This window comes from Branchiostoma lanceolatum, chromosome 1 (genome assembly GCF_035083965.1).
Source record: "Branchiostoma lanceolatum isolate klBraLanc5 chromosome 1, klBraLanc5.hap2, whole genome shotgun sequence".
NCBI classification, from domain to species: Eukaryota; Metazoa; Chordata; class Leptocardii; order Amphioxiformes; family Branchiostomatidae; genus Branchiostoma; species Branchiostoma lanceolatum.
Window position 1 is genome coordinate 32,195,099 of NC_089722.1, and position 23,073 is coordinate 32,218,171.

The window sequence follows — 23,073 nt, forward strand, 5'->3', positions numbered from 1 at the left end:
TATAAAGCAGCAAATTTCTCCGAATGTGAAGATATGTTTTCTTCTTTTTATACTGCCACACATGTTTTCAAACTCTGTGACGTGAACAATGTAAAACTTTGCTTTCATAACAGTTACAAGAACATTCTTTCATAAAGCTTGTAACCAAATTTGAATGCAACAATATAACTTAACTCGGATAACAAACGCTTCCCCTGTGAAATCAATTTAAAAAATCAATAATAACAATAGAGCTAAAAAGAAGCCTTCTTAATTGAATCCTTGTGTGGATCAGGCAAAAGACAGATCACCCTTTCCTCGATCACGACTCCCTTCAAACGATAGTCTGCTTCGTCTTCGTCGATATCCTCGTCACTGGTGCATTTGGCAGTTATTTTGGGAAAAGCTGATCCCTGTATTGGAAATCAATTCAAATTTTTTTAGCTTCCCAGAATAAAACTGGCATATGCATCGAAATGTAGCGGTGGAAGCGACGCAACCAGATTTGCGTGGTGTAATATGCCACTTTAAAAACACCAAGAAGAAAGGTCCTTTAGCAATACAATCTAGCAATCTAACAATGTATGAGCCTTTTGGCTTGGATTCGACTTTGAAATGACTGCAGTGTTCATACCTTGAAGTTTGTCACTGAAAAGAGCAGTACATTAGGCATGTCATCAGTCTTCTCAAAGGTAACTGGCTTGCCCTCAGCTATTAATTGGAAAAAGGGGGGAAATTTTGTATCAATTAAGATACAGCGGCATAAGTAGCTTACGTTTTGTTTATCTTGCACCGGAAGAAGGCATTAGAAGACACACATAATGCATAACGTAATGTCATGTTGACGTCAGCTACTGTTATGTCTTTATTGAAAATGACCTGTTTTTCTCATTGATTATCATTTGACCACCGGTAGTCAAGACAAGAATATATATAAAGTTCACACATCTGTTAGTAGTTCCATATCATAACAGAAATCATCAAACAATTTATCTTGTAAAGTAATAAGTAACTACGGCATTTGGTAAATGAAATCATTGTAAAGTTTTACTTTACTCACAGTTTTTCAGAGTGTTTGCCTGAAAATTTCTGGTTAGCTCAGACACCATGTATCCACAACAGAAGCCATGTATTCCTGGTTAAGTGTAGTAACAATAGATAATGTGACTCATCAATACTAACACACATACAACTTGATTATTATGTACTGATAACTTTAGATACACTGTAATTCGTTCACAAGGAAAGTTAGGACACATAGAAAATTGAATAGCCATCAATGTTTTAACAAAGGCGTTTTTTACCTAGCTATATATTTTTAGAAATCATTTCCAGAAACATTAATTTTTTTTTATTCTTATAAAGGATGGTCCATCATTTTTCCGGACACAATCCAGGAATAATCTTCGATTTTGAGAAATTTAGGAACATCGCATAAAACCGGAAAAAAGTTATCAAAGGATATCATCAACCTCTTCACGTCGCAACGGCTTGCCTAGGAAAAGGTCTCTGATGTGCTGTGGTAGTCGGCAATCCTGAAAAGAACAACATGGCTTATATCGCGTAAAATCTATTACACAAACCCTGACTTTTCTGTTTCACAAAATGTTGCAATAGTCCATCTTTATTACCATTCACGATCCATAAATAACTGCGATGATCTAATTATTCAGTATTTCTATGATAAAAACTTAAATTCATCATTACCCCCGTCATCCCCTCCAGCTGCTTCAGTATTTCCGCCAGTGTTGTTGCGACGGTCTGAACTTTTCCATCCAGAAAAAGCAGGGTGATGAGGAGGTCGGCCATGGCCATATTCTGCAACCTATCGTCTGAGCTGTTGAAGGCAAAAGCCTACAAGAAGATATAAAAAAAGATAATGATATCTCATCATAAGTCAAATTGAGTTGACAAACAATAGGTAGCTCATGCATAGACGTTAAAAGATGCTATAATACATATAAAGAGCGAAAATGTATTCCTTGACAATTAACTTACAATGACATAATGGTCATCTCAGTTGATATAGTGTAAATGACCTAACATACATTTGTCATGGCTTGTAACAAAGTCTTGTCATCCGCGCTGAACAGGGCAGGGTCACTAGTCTGCTCTGCCTTCCTGTGCGACTCCACTATCACATCCAACATATTGGGCAAAAGAGACAAAAGTTGCAAGGCAACGTGGAGATGTTGCTGTAGTGGAAACCCTACAAGTGAAATAAAAGATATGCAGTGACGTCAATTTCTAATACATGATAGCAAAAGAGTCAATTTGAAATTTCATGATACATTTGTGTTTCAAAGTCTCACTATCTGTCATATTCAGAATTATTAGTTTTTATCCCCGTGAACTTAGAGATGAGGGAGGTTGAAAGATAGACATGTTACATGGGTATCTGTGTTTGTGTTTGGTGATATTATGGGGGATATAATTCAAAATCATTTCATACAATCAACAATCATGAAATCTTCTTATCAAGGCTTAACAAGGCTTATGGCACATTTTGGAGACTATAAGGTGTACTGATGACCTTAACCTAAGTCACCTAAAAGCAAGAAAAACAGGCCAAAAATAGTTACTCGAAATAGGTACTCAAGCAACTGGATAAAATTTTGAAACAGACGTTTCAGACAGCATCCGCTGTCTTTCGTCAGTGACTTACGGTAGGACTGGGAAACCAGGTTTCATAACAGATATGTTAATGAGGTTAAGACAATTTAGCTCTTTGCGTAGTCTTCAAAAGGAGATTAATTAACATACTTGGATGTCTAACCTTCATCAACGTGACAAGAAAAGCTACAGTTTGCACATATTGAAGTCAGAAAGCCGTAATTAACTTAACAATCATCAATTATAGAGCTCAAATCTGAAATTCTATATATAGCAGTCTGTTAGAGATCTGATCAAACATATGGTTCGTTGACACGTCAGTTTCAATCTTCGGTTTTAATCATATGATGCACACTAGTTCTCCTTAATCCATCAATGGATGACCAATTAAACACTTACTTGGCTGCCTTGTTGCTGGTGCAATGCCATGAAGCAACTGCCGCATCTTCTTCCCCAGTTCCTAAAATAAAGGCATTTCATTTTAAAAGGAAAGGTGGATTCTTCTATAGTCTTCAAAACAACAACAACAACAACAACAAATTATGTCCGTACATCAAAACCTCATAATGGGATGGATCATTTCCTTTAATCTATTGTTTCATATTGTTATTCTTGAAATGTTCTAAACTGATAATGTAGTCTTTCTATCAAAAGACTACATCCCGACATGGAAACGCCCAAGAGGTCGCCCTAGAGGAAGATGGGAAGACCAGGTCTTCAACACGCTCCGGGGGCTGGGGATCACCAGACCTGACTGGAGGGTCAGGCGTGACCTAGCTACGCATGCCTGTAGCCGCCATGTATCGGTCCCTGATGCCCGCGAATGATCATGATAATGTAGTCATTCTATCAAATTCTAGAAAGTACCAGCAGGCGACACCTCAAAGAGAAATAATATTTGAAAATGAACATACCAGTTCAACAGTCAATGGCTTGTTGTCACCATCATGTGCAGTTTTGGCCTTAACCTCAGTAGTGCCAGCTGGTTTCGCAGCACCCTCACCTGCATGACCTGTACTCTCTATAGTATCTGGTGGCAAAACAATTCAATAACTTGATATGATGTTTCTTTAGCTTTGATTTAGATATTGATAACATGACAAAGTTCACGGGTATTCCTTGGCCTATACATTGCATTGGTTTTAGAGGAATGGATGAAACAGCAGTCATGATTGGTTCTTGTGGCTTAAAGGTCTGTCTGCAGTGTTTTTTTTTGTTCTCACCTTCAGATTCATCGTCTCCTCCAGTTGCTGTATGTACTCTTCTCCTTTCAGTCGTACTTGTGGTTGATGTTGATGGCCCTCCTGTGTCCATCGTTCCTTCCTTCACCAGACCAAGGAAGATCTTGAATTTGTCCTGTTCCTGGTGCGGACGCTTAATACTGGTGGCCAGCTCATACTGTGACGTAAGCCACTGACAGGGAATAAAACTATGCTTAGAAGAGGAATTCAAAGGGGGCATAAATCCTTAATGTGATATAACAGTCAGCATTATTTTATGAATATTGGAATTGCAACAATGCAATGCACGTGGGACTCGGGCAGCTATCGCTGATGTCGTGACCCACACACATAATGTAGCCGTTTTTGCACTTGGCAAAGAGTGGGTAAAGTCGTGTAAAGTGCCCTTTTCCCAATGGCACAAGATCGGTTATGGGCTCTGGGCCGAAAACCCTGCCCTTACACCAAAAGACCTCAATATTATGACTCACTGCTAGGTAGTACAAGATAAACTGCCAGATTCCAATATATATGTATCCTCACAAAATGTGACAGAACTTGCTAACTGGATGTGTTTGGACAGGAAATTATTTTACAGATATTTACAATCATTTTGATAATAGAGTCCTGGAGAACATTGATAAATGGCGCGTAACGCACGTTGCTAGCGATTAATGCATCAAACTGCTTGAAGTATCATAAACTTTGTGTTACATACCACTATGTCCTTCTTCACTGTTGAGGGAAATGCCTGGTATGAATTCTTTCGCGGCTCCTTTCTGAGGAAAAATACTTTGTGGTCACTTGTTATTCCAGGCCTAACCTGCTCCACTGAGTCCCCGATGGAAGAGGCTATCTCCTCCTCGGTTTCCTGACCGTTCAAGTTCACCCATGCCGCAAACGTAACTGAAAGAAATGATACGTAACAGTTCAATTTAGCATGAATATCATACTGGACTAATAGCCTAAACTCCAAGCAGATCTATGTTGTCATCTATCGGTGGTAATGAAAGTATCAATGAAGTTTAACTGCGCATTACGGACTCTTGTTTGTGTTTCTATTCACCGCATCCAAACATAAAATGCGGAAGGATTGCAATTAAATTGCAAGTTAGCAAACGTTCTTAAAGAAGTATGTAATGATTTCAGTACAACATATCGATTCGATTTATAGTGCGAACCTTCCATTCATTGATACGTTGTGATGCTGTCGATTTTGGCGCGAGCCTCCAACTGGGACATACACGGGTCACTGGGGTTGTCCCAGAAATCAATGAGGCGCAAAAGTAAAAAGGTTAGCACTGCAGACATCTGTATCGCTGTTAACCCGACCTTGACCTTGGATTTCTTTTGTTCATGCAATGTAACAAGTGTACCAAAGCATACAACAGAAGTAGTCAAGATGTGAAACTCTGCCAATTTTTTCACCACACTTTCAAACGGTTGCTGAGATATCGCTAGTCTCCGATGCAGACTCCTCCCGGCTGTTTTCTTTTTCTTCAAGTTACAGTTTTTATGCTATTACATTTTTTTCTTATTGCTGGCCGGCAATAAGAGAAAAAAAACTTTGCACTTCGGCACCTAGCATTGGGGCAGGCCCCGTACAAGGCCTATAGGAGGGCCATTTGTTGGGCTCATTATACGGCCAAATTCACACTTCTGACTTTTTTTCCTGATTAAAAGTGATCAGCAGTTTATGGTCAAACGTTCTGTGTACGATTTTTGTTAGGAATAGGGACAGTTACGGCAAAAGGGGGGGGGGGGTGAGCGGCTTTGGTGCCTATAGTAAAGCATAGGGAGGGGTCATAGCGACCGTTGCCAAGGCAACGAAGGTCTGGAAGTTAAACAAACGGGTGCATTTCAAGCGGGTGTACGTCAGTACCTGACATATCAATCAAATCTAACCGAATATAAGGTTGTTGCCCATTCCTGGCCAATTCCCGTCATGGTTGAATTCAATCAAGAAGACCAACGGTCAAGTTGGTTAAAGGTAGCAGAACACAGTTTTTATCCGTGAGGGGTCTATGACGCGGGTACAGAAAGTAGTGCGGCCCAAACTCTTGAAGACTGGGTAGAAAGCTGTATGTGAGAAGCATCCATGTGTAAACTGTGCTGTGTGATGTAGAAATATGTCGGCTTGTAGCCTGTACGATTTGGATAGTGGGTCTTTTCCGCTTAAATGTGCCATCTTGTGCAACCGCCTCACGGGGTCAGTCGGCTGCAGTACAGTGACCTCTCGCAGAGCGCTGTTTCAAAGTGGGCGTGAGGAGCCGATATACGCCAACATGATTTTATGTTTTTTACTTATTTGTAGGTTGTACCCTAAACTCAAACATATTCGTATTTCTCAAGTGCACTGCGCTATAATTTTTACCGCGTTGAAGCTAGTCACCTTGGGGCGAAATTCCAATAGGCCGGAAACTGTGTTCTGCTACATTCAATCCTACGGTCTACAAGCCGACCGTCGGGGCTGACTGGAGCTTCTCTGGATAGCGTATACGATTTTCAGCGCCCCGAGTAGATCTGCTTGGAGATTAGTGTGGAAGCGATCACGGGCTCACAGCGGTACCAGGACACACCAACACGATAGCAAGATGTTTATAAGGATGTGTCATTTTTGCCACGTTCATGGCGATTAATAGACATATACCACATATTGTGATAATGACGAGAAAGCGCTTCAGTGGTTCTTCAGCCACCTTGGGGCCACAAGACCGTCCTATTCTCAGGTTCTCGTAAGAAAGAGCTAGGGAGTTCGTTTCTCAGAGACAAGACTGTTCTTCCTTCTTATTGTCATGACTTTAGATTGTCTATTACTATATTATTAGGATAAGTAAGTAATAAGTTACTATATACGTGTACCCAGAAGGCACAGCAATGACTTCATGACGTAGTAGGTGGGATCTGATTGGCAAGATAGTGTTACGCGGAAATCAAATGCAGCCAATTACGCTGCTCCCGGGGACGCCATGTGGTGCGATTGTACCATAAATCATCGCCCTGCCGCGACGCCTTGGTGCCAGCCGCCACCAGACTGTAGGGAGGGCCGGTCAATTCCCCGGCTAGAAATCCCCCGGCGCGCTAATTAGGGTTCTGCGGGCTTCGGTCTCTGTGCCGCCCAAGGAACTGACTACCAGGTACCGGCTAAAGGGAACCGGCTAAAAGGCCCGACAAAAAGTCTGGAACCAGGGTAGGAGTTTAAAGTGTCACGGTGGAAGGAGAATTGACATTTTCACTGAACTTTAAACTTTACGATGGCGCCCGGTAATTTATGAAATGAAGGAATCATAAATAATCAAAACAGGTTTTCACAGTGATGATAAGTTTATGATACAGAGGTGACAGCAAAAAATCACGTAAATTGTTATTAAAAGTCGGGGCTGTGTCAACTCGCGACCCCGCCCATTGCCCGTGCGTTTTGGGGCACAATTTCATTCACAAAGGAACAACAAACGTAACTTTTGGTAGACGAAAAGGTAATACCTCCCAAAACTATTCAGTGATATTGTAATATTGTCATTGAGTTTAAAAGGCACCCAGAGCATTTTATGGGGCGTGGAAACTGGAATATTCTAGTTGCTGTATTCTTTATGAAACTTACATTTAATGCCACTGTTTACCACATCTGCGTGCGGATTTCTTATCAAAAGTGCTCAAAAGCGGCACAGAAATAAGTTACATAGTGATTAGTTTCACGCGCCTAGTGTAAATAAAATAGACCGATACCATAGCCCCGCCCACCTCCGTCAAAACGTAGAAATGCAAAATTGAAACATAAAAATGAAAATATTTGACGGACATGCAGTTCCCCTCTCATTGGTCGAACGGTGACCGCCCTATGTTCCGAAATCCCTATGTTCCGAAATCCCTATGTTCCGAAATCCCTATGTTCCGAAGTCCCTATGTTCCGAAATCCTAGTGAATGTTCCATCACACATATACATCGCATATTTGACCTCAATCCGCACTGAAAATTTTTCTTTGTATACTGTAAGTCTATTATGTTCGCGAGCACTTAATTTCGCGAAACTTAGCAAGACAGGAGTTCGCGAGGTTTTTGAGCAAACGGGTGTTATCAATTTTTTCGGTAGCGCAAGGTAAAATGTTGATATTTTGAACCCTCTTAAGCGCTTTTTCCGCATTCTGAGAGGCAAAATTGTTGAGTAAAGGTATGTCTTATCCTGCATCATAATTTTACGCCGAGGAGCGCTTGCGGAAGTTTCCCGCCACGCATATACGATTTACATGTATTTAATTTTGTTTCGAAAATTGAGCAAATGTTGTCTACAGAAGAGGCTTGGCTACATTTTCATCGATATCGAAACGAAGGCCGCGAAAAACTGCTTTAATTGTTCCAAAACGCGGTTTATTTTGGGTAGCTTTTGCTACAACTTACAAACTGTTGTGAAAGACTCGCGCCATCTTGATCACGTGAAACACTAATGCTTTTTTCAATCAACCAATCAGAGCACAGGTTATATAATTTGAGCTAATCAGATGCCAGGAAGGCATGTGTACCCGATATTGGTCGATTACTCGCGGCCGTGCACGTGCGTGCATTCGGCCCCGCCGTACCGACGGTGCACGCACGTGTATACGGCCACGCCGTACCGACGGTGCACGCGCGTATATACGGCCACGCCGTACCGACGGTGCACGCCAACCTTACCTAGTAAAGATGTGCTGTATCTTCTCTGATAGCTCTGCTCTTCTGGGTATATCTCAGTAACTGGTTACACGTATGGACTAGCAGTTATGGGCGTGTCTGAGAAAATACAAAGATAGTATCTATACTAGTATGTTACTGTATACTAGCAAACTACTTGACTGAAGACTCTGCTCTACTATACACTACTGTTCAAGATGCTGTCACATTTCATATAGCACACAAAGGTTTCATGGTTACTCACCAGGAAGGCACATAGTATATTAATAGGGCTGGCTTACAACATCTGCTTGGAAATATAGATGAATGATACTAGTCATTATTAATCGAACCACACAACAACTGCTAGGAGAACTTCTGCTTGGAGATGAATAAAACCGAATCGCCCAACATAAGCTTCGAGATGACAGCAAAACTGTCCAATAATCTGCTCGGAACACTACAATAATCTACAAAGACAAGCAAGAACTTCCCACTTTACCTCGACACTTAGTCTAGAATACATATATACCCTCGGGGGCTCCCCGATATCTCTACGGCACTGTGAGAAACCCCCACCCGCCCAGACAGCTTAGCCCGCTCGGGGTGTTGTTTACGGCGGCAAAGTAGGATGGCACCGGAATAAGGGTATAGCGGAAGTATGTTGGCAGCCAGAGGTAGACAGGCCATCAGAAACTGACTGGCCCGGTAAAACACCACTAAACTGATCAAGAGACTGGGACCTGGCTACTCCACACTGTGAAAAACCCACGTTTGGCCCACGGTACCCTGGACGCCAGACTAATACCGGGTCGCTAGCGATTTTCTACGGTAGCCAGATAACATTCACCCCGCCCGGCCTTACTCAACGCTACGGGGAGTTGAGCCCGTGGGAGTGTACCGGCTAGAAATCCGCCAGTGTGCTAATTTGTAATCTCCAAGCAGAACAAGCTCCTTCTTCCAGTTTGATACGGTCTCAGTTTCAGAGTCCATTGTGTTTGGTTGGAGACTAGTCTACTAATTAGGATTCTGCGAGCTGGAGTTTCTGGGCACGGTTGAACCGAGGACACAGATCGACAGCCAGCAAGTTTATTTTTGTATGATTATGATACGAATATGATCAAATCAAAATGGTTTTATAGAAAGTTTTATTTAAAGACATACTGCAATGATTTACAGTCATTTCTATACACACACTCTCCGTTCTAACGCTTCAAATGGACGGAATCTTCCATGTTGGCTCATCGGATTGTGTGAGTAAACAAATTACCTATTGAGCACGAATGTTTCCAGAAAGAATTTACCGGAGGGGGGTTGTATTGTGTTATACTAGTAACCTACAAGCTTTAGCCACGTCTTGCCTAAAGTACTAACGCCTTTGTTAATCGTTTGCCTACACTTTACACGCCTATATCAACCACATGTACATAATAACAAAGGCTGCGGAGATGTCATATGTACAGACACTCAATATAACTACCATGAAACGCAAAGCATATTTGATAAGGACACATGCCAGCCACATGTCAATGGTGAACAACATCCCTCATTCCGATGGTCCCAAGAGACAACTCAGCATCACAACCCAAAGTATGCAACAGATAAACATCTTCATTCCAAGGGACTCAAGGGATATCTCGTGACCAATTGGGGCACCTCGCTATACCACATTCCAATGTATTCATATCTCAATCTAAGGTATGCGAGACATAAACATCTTCATTCCAGGTGACGAAAGGGAATGCGGTTTCAGTTCATACCCATTGCTTTACCACATTCCAACGAATTGAAATCAACCCAAATAACTGATTATCACATTTTAACTGAGCCATGGGTTTAAGTTAATGTTCTCACATTACAGTCTACACACCGCCCAAGGAGCACACGGCAAAACAGGTACAGTAGAAACTGTATATGTCTGCAAAGATTTAATTTCTCTTCCCGGGGTGGTAGATTGGGAGGCAGTGCGTGCGTTTGAACTAAGCATGCCCTTGAACTAAGGCCTCTTTGTAGTTTTTCGTAACCTACCACAGTTAAATGACATGGCCACAGTACATAGATATACAGACTAACCTGCGTCTTTATTACTGACTTTATAACATGCCTAGTTTAACCACACACCTATGTTCCGAGAACCGTATATACCTTCGAAGCTACCAGACTGTTTAACCGGCCTTTTAACCTTATCCTTGTACAGTAGTTTGTTTCTCCGGCGGGAGAGCTCGCAGAACCCTAATTAGCGCACGAGGGATTTCTAGACAGGGATCCGGCGTGGAAAAAAGGCGCTGTTCACTCTCCACGGTCCATCGACCTTTAACTTTCAAACCCACGAGGTTGATAATGTCCGTCTTGTGAGAGTTGAAATGTGATAATTTAGGAAAATTGTAGGGATATCTAGTTTTAAAACTTATATAACCGGCCGTATATTTTCACAACTATTTCAAAAGCATGTCTTCCAACGTTTTCTCGGGGGTTTACATCTAAAGCTTAAGCCGGTTCTTGTAGTCAGTTTCTCCGGCGGGAGACCTCGCAGGACCCTACTTAGCGTAATTCTAGACGGAGAAGGGGCGCTGATCACTCTCACGGGCTTCACCTCCCCGGAGTATTGTTGGAGACCGGGCGGGCTAACTATTCTTAGCCCGCCGAAGACAAACGCTAGTGACCCGGTACTTGTCTGAATGCGTGTTTCGCAAACAGAACGAGCCATCCCCGTGGAAGTCACGCGAATTTATGACTTTATCCCGATAATGTCTGGTTTTATGCCGTACTATTGATCTGATATATGTCAAAATACTTGCAATTTATATAGGTTCTCGGCATGCTAAAATAGGAGGCGGTGGGTGGGATTCTTAGCCCGCCCGGAAGACAAACGCTAGCGACCCGGTACTTGTCTGAATGCGTGGTTCGCAAACAGAACGAGCCATCCCCGTGGAAGTCACGCGAATTTATGACTTTATCCCGATAATGTCTGGTTTTATGCCGTACTATTGATCTGATGATTATGTCAAAATACTAGCAATTTATATAGGTTCTCGGCATGCTAAAATAGGAGGCGGCGGGTGGGTTTATGACGAAGCTAAAGTCCCTTTCCATTTTTACCTAAAAGTAACAACCATCCGTACTATGGCCAGAACAGGGCAGAAATCACGTTCAGACGTCATGTATCAAATATTTTTACCTCACTCTCGCGGCAACCTTGAGCGACTGGCTTGTCCAGTCTATGTTCCGTTTACTGCAGCAGAGAACCACTGATTCCGTTCAAGCCTCTGTTCCGTTACCTGCAGCAAAGGACCACCAAGTAAACTTTAAGTACTAATTTAACCCCTAAACATCACCTAAGCTGCACACAAAATAAAGAACTTACATTCCACAAGCTACAACACATTATTCATGTCACACTTACATGTGTACCAGTCCCGACTACCATATAGAAACAAATATTTAAAACTGATATAACTTAAATTCATAAAAGCCCGGAGTTTGTTCAGGCATATCAGTACACCACAAATAACAAGTAAAGAAAGCAGGTTAAGTTCACATAGCAGGTTACCATTTCTGTAAGCACCTCTACATAATGTTAATAAAACGTAATCGGCACAAACTTCTCTATACATTGGCTCTTACCGTGTCCTTCAGTGCTTTGTACGGACGTTCTTCGAGCAGTGCTCCGTAGATGAAAAAAACGATCTCAATACAAAAAGCTGTGCTCCGCAGATGAATAAGAACGATCTCAATTCGCGGTGCTCTGTAGAAATTCCTTTCTGTCCCAGGACACAAACATACCAACATACCTGTCCGCTATAAATCACCAGTTGGCACTGACAAATCTGCACCATGTGTTCTGTCCCAGGACACAAACATACCAACATACCTGTCCGCTATAAATCACCTGTTGGCACTGGCAAATCTGCACCATGTGCATACACCATTTCAGGCGACATACCGCATACCGCATAACCCCAAGACACTTACATTCCTGTACAATTTCTAGAATTCTTGCAATCTGCACACAATACTATATCATTTGGCTCGTCCCTGAGGCGTCGCCAAAAAAAAGGGGTACACCTGATTGTGAAATAGCCGTTACTTCCACCTGCCGCCATCTTGAACATTGGAACAGTTTATTCGACCATGGGGATAATTGTAAATTAAAGGAGGCGACAAACAAAGTTTCTTTAGCAAAATAAACAAATGTTTCTTTGTTTTTCTAGCATAAAGAAGTATTATACTTTTATCAATCATAAAATACTGAACTGCGTTGGTGGTCATGAACAAAATATAACCTGCTGTTGACACCTGCGAGGTTGAGAAAATGGACCGTTCCGTGAAAGGAACAACCTATGGGAAAGATTTTGGCGGCGCCTCCGGAGCGAGACCAATAGTGTAGTGTATGGTTGAAGTTGATTAGGGCTACTCTCGAAGCAGATGAGTGGTTCCGGCTGGTTTTTGACGTGTTTTAAGGCGTTTTTGTTGGGCTTTCTGCTTTGTCATGCTTTTTTTGTCTCTCTTAACCTTAGTTGACCTGTGAAACCTGTCACCCTCAAAATCTAATCTAATTGATGTAGATTTCCAGATGCCCAGTGTGTTTCCTAATATGCAATAACCAGCATTGGCACATCAACCAACCAACCACCAACCAACCAACCAACCAACCAACAAACCAATCAACCAACCAACCAACAAACCAACCAAACGACCAAACAAACAAACAAACAAACAAACAACCAGTCATTGCTTATTGTTTAAAAGATCTTAGTGACAGTATAAGACAGACAGGTTATGGAGAGTCGGTGTAGGGCTGGTCACATGTGATAAGGCAGATTTATGAAGGTAAATTGAGGGTATTTTTGTTAAAACTGTGAATGTGCAGTGCCAAGCTCAGCTGTCCTGTGATGGAAAAAGTTTTCGTAGATCCTCGTTGATTGCCTTCGGCGAGAAGGTTATGCAGAGGGTAGCGTTTGTGGGTGGGTTTATTTGTTTGTCTGTAGTGGACCAGCATAACTAAAGAATGCCTGAATGGATTCTTTTGATATTTGGTATGGTGGGTAGGTCTTGATGAGATCTGGAAATGACTAGATTTTGGATCCCCCAGTGGCTTGTTACGGTACTGCAGCGGAACTTCCTGTTTTGATATCTCGTGTTCTGGACATGCTATGGTCCTGATTTTTGAGTGGTAGATAGCTATTTGGACAGAGAGTAAGTGTTGTTTTTTTGCAACTGCAGGAGCAGGTTTTGCTTCAGACTTTGAAAGGGAATAAGATACTTATTGTGCAAATCAGTATCTAATTTGCATAATTAATGATGAAAGTTTATACAGCCGCCGCATTCCATGCTAGGACTCTCAAACATGTGACATATGTAACTGTGGAAGAAAGAAATATTAATAGATATCAACTATGCAAATCATACTTTGGACAACTTCTGTTATTTGGGTGGAGAAGACGGTCAACTGGTATGATTTATAATTGATGAGAAACACTCCTCAGTCGTAAAGGTTAAAATCATTTGGCGAATGTATGAGGTCGTGCATGGAACTCTAGTTCTGTATGAAATACATGAAAAGTAATATTCGCAAGGAGACATATCATGAGAAGATCTATTCCCACAGCGAATAGAAATAGGCTCCGCATTGTACTCATGGGCCTTCGTAGGTACCTGTACCGTACCTATATATGGTCACATACTACAGGTCTTTCCATTTTACCCCGCGGAGTTTTCACCAGAACCACACCATTTCCGTAGTTTCTCAGCCATGCTATTATTTAATCCGTCATTACACAGCAATCTAATGAAAAATGTGAACTGAAACCTATGCCCTCGAAACCCCTTCGTCACTTTTTTTTGCTGTTAACTACCATCCCAGGTCGCGGAAGAGCTGGGTCACTGGGTAAACGTTCACGCACGACTTACCTTAACTCACTAATTCTATAACGAGGGGCCTATGGCGACCGTGTAAAGCTAGAAAATAAGATGGCCCGTTTACTGAAAGTACGCTGTAGAGAAATATTCCTCGGTCGAGGAGAGCCGTCGAAATGGCTGGCTCGTTTGAGTGACTTCGTACCGGTACAACGTTCACAGATTGTTAACGAGGAGGTTTCTGTACTGGATATGAACTTTGGCGACTCTGTACCTGATCCGGTCGAACTGCTCCAGAAAAATGGCGCACGGTTCACGGTGTACAGTTTTGACTCTGGCAAGCGAGTACTTGGGCTTATCAAAGTAAGGGAAGGAATCGACATAAGAACAGCACCATTTTTGTTCCAGGTAGGTAAACTAACACAATCCTTTATGACTAAGTAACGTTGCTAAGGTTACGTTTACTTAATAGCATGGTACCATATGTGTGATATTTTGCATGTTATATTCACATACACCGGCACAATGCACAGCCCACTGTTTTTCCCCACGATTATAACCTACAAACCTTCCGAACAAACGTACACCGCTATCTCCCACCTTAGTCACATTCCGTTTAAACCAATGAAGTCAACTCAGTGCGTAGATGTGGCACCCTCATTCCCTTGCATTGCACGAGGTCGTTAAAAAGAATTCTGCTTTATATAAAACTGTTTTTTTTTTCATTTTAAGGCCCAGCGTGAAAACGCAGAGGAACTGTTGATCATACCTTTTGATGTACTACCAGCAGTGGCCGATGCTCTGTCAGAAAAATCAACTCTAGCGACAGTTAAGAACATATTCCTGTACAATACTGGTAAGAGCCACACTGAAACGTGCATGACCTGATACATTGTTTAGCACATCCCATTTTTACAACAATGTACTAGCATTCAATCTATTGGTTTGGAATTGTCGTTATACGTGTGATTCCTGTATATGAAGATATCTTTTTAATACATAAAATAACGTTGTTTTTTATTCCGCTTTAAAAAGCACGAAAAGTAGATGATACATATATGCTATAATGAACTATCCCTCAGTTATTCCTGAAAGTAAACCGTACTTTTTGTACCCGGATGCCAAGTGTTACAGCCGGGCGTACCCTGAGGTAGTAAGGAAGTGCTCCTACTGTGACCTTCCCAGCAGTTTGAGGGATGAATTGGCCCCCATAACTACATAAACTCATAACAATCTCAAACAGGCTAGCTGGAAACAAAGGCAGGAGCAGATTAGCATAATACTGGCCAACGGGTTCAAATATTTGTAGTCTACTGGTTTTCAATTCAAGGAAATATCATTCAACCATGCAGAATGACGATACTTTCATTGTTTAGGACGTTGTGGATCTACTCTTATGTGCAGAGTTTTGGATGTGTTCGATAACATACAGGCAGTCGCTGAGCCTTATATCTTCGCTCTCATGTTCAAGGTAAGAACTTGACCACTTATCTATTTATTTATCTATTAATATTTACCACATTTGAGGAAGGATTGACATAACAGGTGACTATCACCTTTTCAAGATGTCAAGTCCGGACCAGACTGTAACTTCTGATCCACTCAAACCGGGAAGGACCCCTAGTCTTTTCGATATGCGTGGTGGGTTCTTTAACTTGCTCGAGGTGTATCTCTCCTCAAACCTCAATTTAACGTCCTACCTTAGCTTCCACTCTGACATAATCATGTGCTAACACACTACATATTCCCCAAACAGAAAGTTGAAATTAATCGCGGGGCATAAGGACAATGTCTCGTTGTAATCTATCGCAACTTGAACTTAAACTTGTAGAAAAAAATCAGCAAATGTTTGGTACATCCTCGCTTTATCATCTGTCGTGCAAATATGCTTAAAAAAAGGATGAAAATTTGAGAAAGGTTTTTGAGAGAGATGCAATTACATTCGTTTACGCTTGTCACCAGTATGCAACTAGAGACTTTCCCTTAACTTCGGTTGAAAGAGAAAACATCATCATGTTGCTGAGATGCAGTGTGGTACTGCTCAACTTCCACTTTCAACAAAAGGATCCGTCGAAGACGGTCATCTGTTACAAGCTTCGAAGTGAGGCTGTCTTCGTTGCTGGTCTCATCCAGAAAGCTGTTCCAGCTTCAAAGACCATATTTATGTACAGAGACCTTCCCGGATTCTATGACTCTTATCTCGATATTCTATTCAGTGGTAGCTATTGGCGCTACTTTTCAGAGACCACGCTGAGGTTGGATGTGTTATTTCGTGTCCCAGCAATGAAAAACGAATATCAATTTGTCAGCTACGCTGCTGAACATCCACGCATGATCACATGCCCTGTCACACACGGCGTTCCTTTTGTCTTTGTGTCACTTTGGATTTTACAGATGCAAAAAGCATTTGATCTGAACCGAGAAGATTCTGCAAACTTCTTCCATGCGTGTCTCACCTTCAAACAACTCTTAGAACACAAAGAACGTATCATCCTCAAGGTTCTCGAGAAACTTGATGTGGATGTTCCACCTGACCTTGACAGTTCTAGGATCAGAGATGTTTTTGCTATTGATAGTCAGAAAGGTAGCGCCATGCAGAGTACAAGAGGAAGGGGGAATAGGATACGAAATTCCTGGGTGGGTACTTGGGAGAGGAATCTGTTCTCTATTGTTCTTGGACATTTTAACGGGGATGTGGATAAACCAAATTTCAACATGCCAAACTCCATAACTATCGATTGACAAACATCAACATAAGCTGCCTTATCGCATTACAAGTTATATGTACGTGAACTAACGATGATGATGATGATGATGATGATGATGATGATGATGATGATGATGATGATGATGATGATGATGATGATGATGATGATGATGATGATGATGATGATGATGATGATGATGATGATGATGATGATGATGATGATGGTGATGATGATGATCTTTACTTGCACGTTCATACCCACATGGGCTAAATGCAGTACAGTAGTTTCAACATCACATGAAACGTATTCAGTGTAGTGAATCGTTACATGAAGCGTTTTTAACAACCCTTAAGCTGCCAGTCCCGAATTAATTAAGGATACAGAAATATGCATTGTGTGCTGGACCCGGTTATAACCGGGATAGGGTATTCCCCAGAACAAAACAGCTTTGCGTGCGTGTAGCGCGCGAAGCCGGGAAGTTAGGGGAGGTAGCGCCGCCGGGTGTTTCGCGGGTTTCGTGAGGGAGGTCAGGGGTCAAACATTTTTGATTCTTACTTGGCTAAAAAACCTGGCAGCTTAAGGGTTAAACAGTGAGATAAACAAAACAACTAAATCTATGCTATGCTATATCTATAGATTACATAATAATCAGACACATTATACTATGCTATCATTGAATCTATTGTTTACATGTCTCTTCCCTCTTCTTAAAAGATAAAGAGTGTGATAAAAGTGTGTACGAATTCAGAGCTTTTGTTGTATAATATTGTCAGAGGATGTTATTAAATATACAAATAGTTCATCTTTTACTAACTGTTTAAATCCTGTATCTGAATTCTGGGCACCAATAAAAGAATTACGTATGTCCATGTATAATGTAAACTCTAATACGAAATTAACTTCATTTTCTGTACAATGTTGTTGTCAGTTAGCCGGTGACTTTATTGGCTGTAATTGAGTTACAGATATTGTGTTTAGGTCTAATATCTTACGTTTGGCGATTTCTATACACCAGCTTACAGCAGGTAAATTATATGGAGCAAAATGTTTAGCCACCAAATGAAGAGTAAGACAGGACGCTTTGCATAATTAAAGTGGTACGACATGTTAGTGACTTGTATCAATATCTTATGTTCTATCCATCACATTACAGCTCGATTGTGTACTAACATGAGGGGATATTCGCCAAAAATGATTAAGATTTTGAAACAGTCAGACGTTTCGGATAGCATCTTTCGTCAGTGACTAAAGAAGGATCTGGTAGAACTGGGTTTTATACCAAAACTCTGAATAGATATGTTAATGAAGGGACGACAATTTCAGATGGTTCAATAGGATAGTAAGTTAAGACAGGGTCGCATGCTAATGAGTCAATTAGCTGCTGTTGTTTTAGGAGCTAAATGTTTGTCTTGGGGGGGGAGGGGGGAGCGGGTTGTCCCAAGTGCCTGAAAGTTCAACGCGGAGACGCCCTTTTCTGTTGAGGGCGGGGTTGTACATTCTGTCATATATTGCTTCTCTAACTCCCCGTTCAAACCAACGGGGTTCGCAGTCTAGGATATCTGTGGTTTCTAGATTGAATGAGTGTCCCTGGTTGTGTTGTAGGTGGTGGTAAATGGCCGAGGAATATCTGTTTCCGCTCTTTCTGCAGTGTTCGTTGTACCTTTGTCTTAGTGGCCGACTAGTCTCCCCAATGTACATGTTATTGCAGCTGGGTTCCTCACATTTCAGTTTGTAGATGACATTGGATTTGATACCTTTGTCAGGTCGGTCTTTTGGATGGACCAGTTTCTGCCTGAGGTTGAGTGAGGTTTGAAGTTAGTTGCTTTAACATTGCCACACCTCGAGCACGTTTAAGAACCCACCGCACTTATCGAAAAGAGTAGGGGTCTTTTCCAGTTTGAGTGGTTCAAAACCTACAGTCCTATGACCGTACATGGGTTCGCCGTCAGGCTGGCTAATAATGATATTCTCTGGCTAGTTGGGCAACCCTGGCATGTGCATGCTGAACCAAGAAATAAATATGAAATATATTCTTTCCAATGAGAAGCAGTAACACTGTCTGCCCTTAAGAGTCGACACCACCTTTCGTTTTATAAGCTAATTGTTACACAGTAACAGACGACAGTAGACATGCTGGTCAGCAGCCATGTTCAGCTCATGTGCACGCGGTGGGTTTACCGTAGACACGGTGCCCTTTTCGTGGTGGCAAATGTCGCCTTGGGAGGCAACAAAAAAGCGCAGGGACTAAGGCTGATTCCTAGTATTTTTATATAAATAGAAGCAGAATTAAACAAGATTTTCAGCGTAAAAAGACGTTGCTCACTCGGTGAATTTATTCGATGGTTATAGCAAATGGCCAGGCCTTATGACACCATACACAATTAAGGGTCTTTAACCCTTAATTGGGACCTAGGCAACTTGTATCACTCTCAAGAAAATTGTATCACTTTGCCGTATAACTCATACGGCAAGAAGAATAAAGAAGTTTTGTGTCAGCTCACAAAGATGTTTTTACTGCGTAGTTAAGTGTCTAAACGAGTATCGGGACATCATAGCACAATGCATACTAATAGATAAAGAGGAGAGTGTTGAATCGGCATCACTTGTCGTTTTACATCTTTATTATTACACAGTCACGAACAAACGGTAGCAGACACGTTAGTCAGCCATGTCCAGTTCCTCCAGGATCATCCTTGAGAAGGAGTTCCAGCCCGTAAAGGCGTTTCCGCCGTTGGTTCCATCTGCGCATGTGCCGACGTTTAAAGCCACGGTCAGAGGACCCGCTGGTAGGTTGTAACACAGGCCGTCAACTAAGAAAAAGGAAAACTTTCTATATAATTTCTATTATGAGTCATTATTCCGTCTTGTTTCATAAATGGTCTGTTTTCTTTTATAAGAGTTTTTACGCTGGATAACAGAATAATTCTATGGAACACAAGCAGGCGTTTTATTCACAGCAGCGTTTCGCTGACTGTCTGTCCCCTTCCTTTGGGCAATTCTGACATTGTACTGCAGCTATAGGTGTCGCTGCTTGCAGATGCGGTCCCAAGAGTAAAGTACTTAATGATAAAATACGAATTATATTACACAGCTTTCGCTTTACATGCAGAGCTTTCACGAATTGTTGTGTAAAAGTAGCCTCTACCAGGCTCCGCGGATCGCTGAGAAAATAATAGAAATTGTCCAAATAGAGTGAATTGTATGCCAGGGTAGTCCGCTATTGCTAGGGTCACATTTCCTAACCGGGGCCCGGCCGGGCTGTTTGCGGAAACGAAAAATCAAAATGTATGTCAATAAATTTGTACAAGCTATGCTCTTAAATAATTTGGGGTACGTTTTGTGTTTTTGTTGTCTTTTATGTCATACTTTTCGTTCCCAAAGACTGCCCGGCCGGGCCCCGGATTGTAAATGTGACCCAAGCATATGCAAGGAATGTCAATAGGCAAACCACGGAGCCTGTGAGGAGTCCCTTTCTACAAAGGGTATCAAATTAATCCCCCGATCATTTGTACCAAGGAACTAGTTCAGCGCTGATGATTATTTGGGTCGCCTATTGACCTTCCCTGAGCATGCGTAGAGGATTATTCACTCTATTTGGCCAATTTCTACTATTCACCCAGCGATCCGCGGAGCCTGGTAGAAGCTAGTGTAGAAGTATTTCTCGGTAGAACGCTTGGGCCCTTACTTGTGGACACACGGTGGATGTTGACGCCGGGAGTGTACACCACGCCGTCTATGGGGGCGGGATTGCCGCACTCCTCACCGTTAACGGTGAAGAACCAGCGCATGCAGCCGGCGGAGGACCCCGTCACAGTGTACCTGAGGTCGCCGTTCCACGTCAGACGCAGGGCGGTTGTGGATGACACCTTGTTGAACTGGCAGTCCTGTGGGTGGGATGGCAGAGTGTTTTTAAGTTGTCAAAGTTTGGTTTCTCGGCTAAGCACAAACCCGGTTTTCACAATAGACCCCTTTCCAAATACCGCGGCCATTTTGAATTTTTCTCGCGAGAGCACAATCTAGCGCGCGCAGGTGACTTCGTATAATCCCATGTAAACAAGCGGTAACTTGTCTTCGAGCCCACACGCACGATTAACATGGCGTCTTCAATGGGAAGCAGCGTCGAGCTATCTTCAGAGTTTTGGTGTGCTCTTCATTGATAAACCCGAACAAAAAATGCAATATTTACTATAGTAAACATTTTACGTGAGGCGCCGTAACATCGCACGCGCCCTAACATCGCACGGATTTTTTTACTGATCTTATTTTGCATAAGTACGCCGTGTTTGTGACCACTGACTATGCTGATGAGGAAGGTAGATTAACCAAGTTCATGCACATAGATGTCACTTGCATTCAAAACATATGTATACATCTTCATTTCTTGTTTTGTCGAAAAAAAAATATTTAGACAATAATGACGGTAGCGCTGAGCAGAGGGTTACTGCGTAGCTAAACGACCCGGTGCCTAAATATACGACCTGTGCCAAGCAGATACACAAGTCACACAACTATCATACACATAAGAAATATAACTTCATAAAATACTAAAAATCGGGGTCTGTAAGTGTTTGTTGCTAGGGTATCTCCCATTATATCAACTGTTTAAAAGCCTTTATCTGTTTAAATAGTGAAAAATGTATGGAAATTTGAAAGACTTCCCAAAAGAAGTCTGTTTGGTTCATCAATCGAATGTCAGATCAAAAATCGTATATCCCTTGCTAGCGGCCGACCAAAAAAAGGGCTAGGCTAGAGTCATCAGGTTTTTGCTTGGGTCGGTCAGAAAAGCGGAACACACAACATTTTTCCTAGGCCATTGGGCTGACCCCAAAGTTGCGTTGCGCACTAGAGTGCAACCTTTTTAGTCCCTACTTAAAATCTTTAAAACCTTTCTTTTCCTTAATTTTTCTTTGCCCAATCTGGAGACTGTTTTGGTTAGAGGGAACAGGTAGGGTCTTAGCTTTCCCATTATGGTTGAAATTTGTTTAATTTGCCATTTTAGTTGGCGTAAGGATAGGTGTGAGTTGTTGGGTCATTCGGAGGGATACATCAGAAATCTGGGGTCAAAGGTAGGGTTTCCTTTAAACTGGCAACTTTCCTCGGAGTTTGAGCTGTACAACCCTCTGTTTTCTTTGCATGGTTATCAACTAAACCCTTGTGAATTACAGTGTAGATGAATTTTTAAGATTGAAGTTTGGGTTAGTACTTTTATAAAGCCTTGTTTTAGTGTACTATCTTAACATGCTTTCCTATAGGCAGCCATAACTTTGAGGTCAGCCCCTTACCACAATCTTCCCGGAGTCCGCGTCATTATTCAGGTTGTTCCAGACACACTGCTTCACCTTCCATCTGGCTAGTGTGCCCGTCTCCCCCTTCTCCCCAGGTGGTCCCTGTACTCCTCGGTCTCCCTTCACGCCGTCACGACCGGGGAGGCCATTGTTGCCAGGGACGCCATTGTTGCCTGGGAGGCCAGGTGATGAAAATGAAAATACAACAAGATTGGCAATGATAAAAAGACATTGCCATGGGGACGTAGGTTGTTGTTTTAGAAAAGAACAATATTACTGTAGATCTGAGGTCTTAAATGGGTCATGTATAGATAAGCCTAGCCTGGAAACCATACCCTCGGTGGCTCCCCGATATTTCTACGGCACTGTGAGTGACCCCGCCCGCCCAGACAGCTTAGCTCAGCTTAGCTCGGGGTGTTGTTTACGGCCTTGGATTAATTAGTTCGCCATCTAGGGTCGGCGGCAAAGTAGGGTGGCAGCGGAAGTAGGGTGTAGCGGAAGTAGAGTGGCAGCCATAGGTAGAAAGGCCATCAGAAACTGAATGGGCCCGGTAAAACACCACTATTAAAGCCGACCCCTAGAGACTGGGACCAGGCTAAGATAAGCCTGACTCTGACATCTGGCTAACACATGTAGCTGCCTGTCTAGGTTCTCTGAGAGGAATGCCCCCAGGGGGCTGCATGACCCACTTTCTATCCTTTGTGCTGCTGACTAACATTCCAAACATTCTTCTGGGATTAAGATAGACAAGTGCCTGTGCAATTCCT

The 23,073-nt window shown here is 42.2% G+C and overlaps 3 protein-coding genes across 4 annotated transcripts; 1 reads left to right on the forward strand and 2 right to left on the reverse strand.

Annotated features, from left to right (window-relative positions):
- Positions 1-198: 198 nt before the first annotated feature.
- LOC136428118 (uncharacterized) lies at positions 199-4,783 on the reverse strand. The gene is made up of 10 exons (XM_066417417.1): positions 4,636-4,783; positions 3,816-4,005; positions 3,507-3,622; positions 2,992-3,052; positions 2,028-2,188; positions 1,687-1,833; positions 1,452-1,514; positions 1,040-1,114; positions 614-690; positions 199-392 (listed from the first exon to the last, which is right to left on the reverse strand). The coding sequence occupies exons 2-8, from the start codon at positions 3,904-3,906 to the stop codon at positions 1,073-1,075; spliced, it is 681 nt and encodes a 226-aa protein (XP_066273514.1). The 5' UTR covers positions 3,907-4,005; positions 4,636-4,783; the 3' UTR covers positions 199-392; positions 614-690; positions 1,040-1,072.
- Positions 4,784-14,357: 9,574 nt separating this feature from the next.
- On the forward strand, positions 14,358-17,903 carry LOC136449222 (uncharacterized). Of its 2 annotated transcripts, XM_066449116.1 has the most exons (4): positions 14,358-14,721; positions 15,046-15,169; positions 15,690-15,784; positions 16,276-17,903. In XM_066449116.1, the coding sequence occupies exons 1-4, from the start codon at positions 14,428-14,430 to the stop codon at positions 17,053-17,055; spliced, it is 1,293 nt and encodes a 430-aa protein (XP_066305213.1). In that variant the 5' UTR covers positions 14,358-14,427; the 3' UTR covers positions 17,056-17,903. The 2 variants fall into 2 exon arrangements, 1 of the variants encoding a protein (XP_066305213.1); XR_010758000.1 differs by lacking the exon at positions 15,046-15,169.
- Positions 17,904-19,332: 1,429 nt separating this feature from the next.
- Positions 19,333-22,492, reverse strand: LOC136422664 (collagen triple helix repeat-containing protein 1-like; the record flags this gene model as incomplete). Its single annotated transcript, XM_066410528.1, has 3 exons — positions 19,333-19,831; positions 20,707-20,905; positions 22,304-22,492. Coding segments are annotated over 3 exons (540 nt in total), but the record flags the coding sequence as incomplete, so codon positions are not given.
- Between the last annotated feature and the right edge of the window lie 581 nt (positions 22,493-23,073).